Source organism: Oncorhynchus kisutch, linkage group LG4 (assembly GCF_002021735.2).
Source record: "Oncorhynchus kisutch isolate 150728-3 linkage group LG4, Okis_V2, whole genome shotgun sequence".
Classification (NCBI taxonomy): Eukaryota; Metazoa; Chordata; class Actinopteri; order Salmoniformes; family Salmonidae; genus Oncorhynchus; species Oncorhynchus kisutch.
The window spans coordinates 78,089,658-78,095,639 of record NC_034177.2 but is presented as its reverse complement, the minus strand read 5'-3'; the positions used below and the strand labels follow the sequence as shown (position 1 = coordinate 78,095,639).

The 5,982-nt window shown below is 36.8% G+C and overlaps 1 protein-coding gene across 1 annotated transcript; it reads right to left on the bottom strand.

The window, feature by feature from the left end:
* Positions 1-1,003: 1,003 nt before the first annotated feature.
* Positions 1,004-5,102, bottom strand: vip (vasoactive intestinal peptide). Its single transcript, XM_020479996.2, has 6 exons — positions 4,651-5,102; positions 3,968-4,072; positions 3,322-3,426; positions 2,729-2,860; positions 2,481-2,583; positions 1,004-2,087 (listed from the first exon to the last, which is right to left on the bottom strand). Coding segments are annotated over exons 1-6 (456 nt in total). The 5' UTR covers positions 4,653-5,102; the 3' UTR covers positions 1,004-2,078.
* Positions 5,103-5,982: the final 880 nt, after the last annotated feature.

Here is a 5,982-nt window from a genome sequence, read left to right as displayed (position 1 = left end):
TGTCATAATGCTTCTTGATAGTGTCACAAAGTTTATTTTCTTGGCCAAGTAAAGTGACACAGGATGGTCATAATGCTTCATGACAGTGTCATAAAAATGTATTTTTTTACAAGTTATTTAAAGTATTCTGAAAAAAATATCACTGTAAAGAATTCATTACAACAACAAAGGATTTAAGAACTCACTTTCAAACTAAAGGAAACTTCATTTGAATAAATGTGTGTTTTGAAACTCATATGTTGGTGTCATAACCAGCCATAAAATAACGCAATATATGTCACAACAGGTGTAAATATATGGATCATAACAGTGTTATGACCATATTATGACATGTTATGAGCGTGTTATAATGTGTTATGACACTGGGTGTCAAGTGAAGTGTTACCACGCGTTTTTACTTGCCGAAGAAGAGAGCACAATCTATTCAAGGAGGAACGATATTAGATCTCTTATATAGTGCCAGAAACTATACAATGAACTAAGTGCAATGTACAATACAGTAAAGTCAATGACATGGCTTGACACAGTCCTTTTCACTCTGATTATTACACTTAGCTTGTTAGGAGGCCAAGGAGCCCATCAAATTAGCCCTGGCACTGATTACAAGAGGAATTGAACAGAGGTGAACCTACAGTGAGGTGGACACACTCCTGTGTCATATGTAACCTACATACTACTGTATACAGTAAGTCGGAGGCCCATGCATATTACAAAAACAATTTGACTTTGATCAATATGCTTACTATGTAACTGTAAATAACAACCAGATTTTTAACTAAATATATCAATGCTTCATAATGCAAATTGAATATGGCCATTGAAATTGAAATTGTAAGTGTATTAGTGAGAATAGAGGTGTACACGAATGTCATGTCTGTTCAGGTCCCTTTTGTTATAAATTGCTCTAGATGAAAGCTAAATGTAGACGTAAAATCAAGGCTATTCTTTGTTATTCATTATGCCAGTTCAATCCTTCAGTAATGGCAATCATACATAAAAACAATTGCACAAGTATACGTCATTTTATTCACTGAATATATTCGAAGTTACATTAGTTCAGAAAATGTACCAATAATTATGTGGAAACAATTTCTCAGTCATCTTTGTCACAGTCCTCTCATAACTGTCATGATTAAAATACAGTATATGACTTATCTACAGTATGTCTGTTGACATAAATTCATGTTAATGTTTATCTGCTATTCTATGCTTTGTCTCATGTCTTTGAAGGAAATAATATATATTTTTAAAGGAGATCCCTGCCATTATCTAGTTTGAATATTTCCACTGTGTAACTGAGACTGAGAAGGTAATTGCTTTCAAGTTCTTCTCTGTTGTGCTGATTTGATAGCAAATAACATGCTAATTTGTCCCATTGACATGAAACTGATCAATTCATTTCAAATACTATGAAGTTGATATTCATAAAATCAAATGTAATAGTCTTTGTTTCCCATCTTCATTCAGCTGAGCAGGTCATCAAAGCACGTGTTGAGTGCAACTATAAGTTTGCAACGTAATTTGTAAGCAACTTAGCAATACCTTTTTTCCCAACAAGTTTGTTTTTTACATGAAAATAAATAATCAACATCAATATTTACTTACAAAATGACTCAGCTTTGAAAAATAAATGGACATATTTTATTTGGTGGACGGTTTCACAGAACTAAATGCTCTAGGTAAGTTTTTGCAAAAGGTATAGCGTTGTTCCACATGGATATAAAGTGATTATATGCATCATAGCCGCTCTAAATGTGGTCCTCTTCTGTTTAAGCTGATGGTACTCTATAGCAGTATATAGCTTGTTTAGAATGCATTTATTGAACTACCATTTACAGAGTCCTGGACAAAGCAAATCTATCTGATCCCAGGTGGACATGTATAATATTTACTGTGGCCTACATCTTTAGACCAATATTTTTTGTTTTAGTTTAACTTATATACAATGTAAACATTCACTTTATACTGTAGAGATAACCACACATGACTTTTAGCCCGTTGTTGAAGAACTTAAATATTGTTTTGAATGGCAGATCGATGAGGTTGCCGATTGAGGTCGTCGCACCAGTGGGTCTTCTTCAGAGTGGCTGAAAAAGACAGTTGAAGAAGAGGGAAAGATGGAGGGTGAGAGAGAGGGAGAGATATTTGATTATTGATCAGAATACAGAGTTTCAGATCATGAGAAGACATGATGAGGGCATTCATTTAGTAGAAACATTCTACTGTATTGCCCATAAGCTTTCATTAGCTGAGCTCCTGTTGTAAAACATAAGTATTCCTATGGGTATATACACAGTATGTTGTCAGCCATGCAAAATAGATGCAGCTATGTTTGTCCGCTAAACTCCACTATACAGATATCATGTCTTGCTGTCTCTATGGTAGCAGTGCAACCACACCGTGTTGAATACCCTGTTTACGCAATGGGGAGGGGGGGGGGGTGAAACTGAATGCAGGAGGAGGAGTGAGACTGAACCTACCAATTGGAAGTTATTGAGGAGGTGATCTACGTTGACGTCATCATAGCTCTCTTGAAACGAGGGCTCACTTCTGGATTCTTCTTGCATGGGAGGGTCTTCTTGACTGAAAAGAGAAGAAGGGTGCATTGTACTTCTGTCATACTGGAGAAAGACCCTGCGAACATGCACATCCTGACACACACACACACACACTCGCAAACACACCACACACACACACACACACAATCCATTATTGTGCTTGTTCCCACCTTCTCTTTCCTGTCAGAACCGAGTTCAGATATTTCTTCACCGCCATCTGTTTGCGGAAGCGACTGTAGTTGTCTGTGAATATGGCATCTGAGTGGCGCTTCACTGGTACCTGGTCCTCCATCATGTCATCACTGTGACAAATTAACCACAACACATTTTAGTCATCATTTGAGACTTTTGCTAACCTTGTTATGACATACTCGACCTATCCAATAGGATTATTTAAACCATAAGTAGATCACAATTTAGATGACAAATCTCTTACAATTACAACAAATTAGGTTATTAACAGTTTTCAAGGCAGATATGCTAATACAACATTGTTAGGGATATATCAAAAGGTTTTCACTGAGACTAAAATCACAGAGATAGGTTAGAGGAAGACAATTTTATGGAATAGATATTTATGTCATGCTGTCATTCCTGACTCTATAAATGTTTTCAATAAACCTGAACGCTTCAGAAAATATGTTAATATCAAAGTTATCATACTGTTAAAATTGTTTGAATTTGAAAGGCGCTCCATTCGCGTTTAATAGGGAAACCAAACTCCGCGCGATGATCTGAACGAAAAGCATAAAATAGAGCCTACCTGACTCGCTTTCCGATCAACGATTCCAGGTACCGCCGCGCCGATAGCTGTCCAAGAAGTTTGCTGTATCCACTAGTAAAGAGACCGTCTGCGTGTCTCGTAGGTCTGCCAACAGATTAAAACAGTTATTAGTCACCGTGTGTAGCAAAAATCTGAAACGGGGGTTTGTGTTCCAATAGGCTATATTAGGGTAAAAAAAAATGTGCCTATGTCAATTACTCTTAGACAATACAAAAATACAATACACTTTTAAATTCTGGGTATGCTAACATCCAAGATTATATTGTAAGAAATTACCACGTTCCACTGATTATTCATGGCTTTCAACATAATATCCACATAGGCCTACATGAAAGTAGCCTAGATGACAGAACATAAAACATGATTTCTCAGGACTTAAATATTATTGTTAGAAAGTCGTTTTGTACTAGGATATAGTCGATTAATTAATACATTTTTTATCATCGTGTTTATTCATTAACCTCAGAGTAAGAATATGTTAGAACACTTGAACATTATATAAGTTAGTATATCGTTGTAGTTCTTGAACTCTTTGGCAAAAGTAACTATTGATGCTCTTTTAGTCATGTCCTCTTGCACATAAATAATACATCTTTAAAATTAGTAATAGCGGTATTATTCCTACCTCATAGATGCATATGGCAAACACTGAGTCCGGGAATATAGCACACTGCACAGGGCTATTAGAAAAAGGAGCTGGGAGCCGTTCCTTTGTAACATCGCTTTATACCTGTAAAGGGAGATATGGTTTTATTCACTACTGTTGCTTTCACATAGCCTACATTCTTATATTAAAACAACAACATTTCTCAAAATCCCGCTTGCCTCGTTATTCGGTACCACTTTACGCACAGGAAAAAAGTTTCCTCAAGACCTTCTCTTTTCATTGTATTGTGAAGGAATAAGAGTAAACCACACGAGTAAACAAGTTTGCCGATTTTGCTAGCCAGTGCTACCAGAACAAAATTACGTTGAGAATGAAGACAAATGCGCAATTGCGCATGTATCCAGTTAGTTAGGACTTGGTTTCAACCTTTGTATGATCATTTGTTTATGTCCTCAAATACAATTGCCAATCACAAATCAATCTTATATTTGGAATCCATAACTCTTTCAAGTTATGCTAGAAGATGGACACAATGACACAATGACTTCTAATGAATTCAAATATGTTTATGCTTGATTGCAGAGGTAAAAACACATTGTAGCCTATGCAATTAGAATATGATGTGAAGCCTAACTGAAAATAATATCAAACAAATAGAATAATTATCTCAAACAAATAGCATCATTGGAAAAAAGTCTTACATTTGCCAAAATGATCCGCTGTTCTGCTCGGGTACCGACCGGGTGCTGTCCAAGGTCTTGAAACGCTTTGTGGCTGTATCTCCTGGAGAAGTCACGGAACACTGTTCAAAACCTCAGTTGCTTCTTCAACTGTCAGCGTCTCGTACTATACCTTCAACCCTTCCCTCGTTTTATACTTCTGAATACTTTTCGTCAAGCAGGAAGGCAGTCAGATGTGATCAAGGTTGTTACGTCATAAAAGTCCCATTGGGATTGATACGTTCGTCATTGGCTTGTTCGCATGCTTAGTCGAACCAGCACTATGGTAAAATCTGATTTTGCTCATACAAAAATGACTTATTGCATATCATAGGTGTTGACTCAACTTATGTTATCCCTAGATGCTGTACCACCACATTGGTAGGCCTAATAGGGGTAAACACAGGCAGCCCAATTCTGATATTTGTTAAACTAATTGGTCTTTCGACCACTCACATCAGATATTTTTCAGAGCTGATCTGATTGGTCAAAAGACCAATTAGTGAAAAAAGATCCGAATTTGGCAGCCTGTGTAGCAGCCTAAGAGAAATAAACAGTAAACATTTTTTTTTCTATTTAGTAAGCAAAGTAAATATAATATTACACACAATGTGACATCTTGGACGATAACTCCCTCTGAATGGTTGTAAGTGTCTGTATGACAGACATGAAGAAAAACAAACTACAGTACATGAAACCATACATCCTCTTATCAGTTTCAGCACCAATATCTCCTTCCCTTTCTCCTCTTCCACATCCTCTCTCCACCTCTCCCATCTCATCATCTTTTTTCTCTATATCACACTATCCCTCTCCTAACCACCCTTAGTCCCACCGCTACCTATTGTCTCCCACAATATAAGGACATTAAACGTTGACATTCCCTTACTCAATGCAGATGAAAGGCTCAGTTGATACAGATGTCAGATGCTCTCATGGAATATACACGTGTGTGAGTATAGGCCCACTTCCATTTCACCAGAACAAATCACATACAAGTCCCATCATCTCCTCATTAGGTTTAACTAGATAAAGATTCACACAGATGTTCTGATTTTAGAGAGTGCAGAGTTGTTGAACAGAGTTGATCCCAGAGAGAATGAATATTATAGATTTTGGATCTTATTGTTAGTCTGGTAGATGCAATACTGGATGGCTGTTGTGCTGGAATGTTGGTGGTTCCATGGGAAAATAGATCAATCCATGTAGAACACATCTCAAGACTCAAGTACTGACCAATGTGTTTTCATAATCCATAACTTGTTTGACACTCTGGTTAATTTGAGTGATATGCTTCAGGATTGAGCCTCATTG

Excerpts from the sequence above, each read along its gene's own strand:
- vip (XM_020479996.2), bottom strand. Across the intron at positions 3,427-3,967 it reads TTGCCATATGCATCTATGAG|ACCTACGAGACACGCAGACG; the intron begins GTAGGAATAATA and ends ATCTGTTGGCAG. Across the intron at positions 2,861-3,321 it reads TTGATCGGAAAGCGAGTCAG|TGATGACATGATGGAGGACC; the intron begins GTAGGCTCTATT and ends AATTTGTCACAG.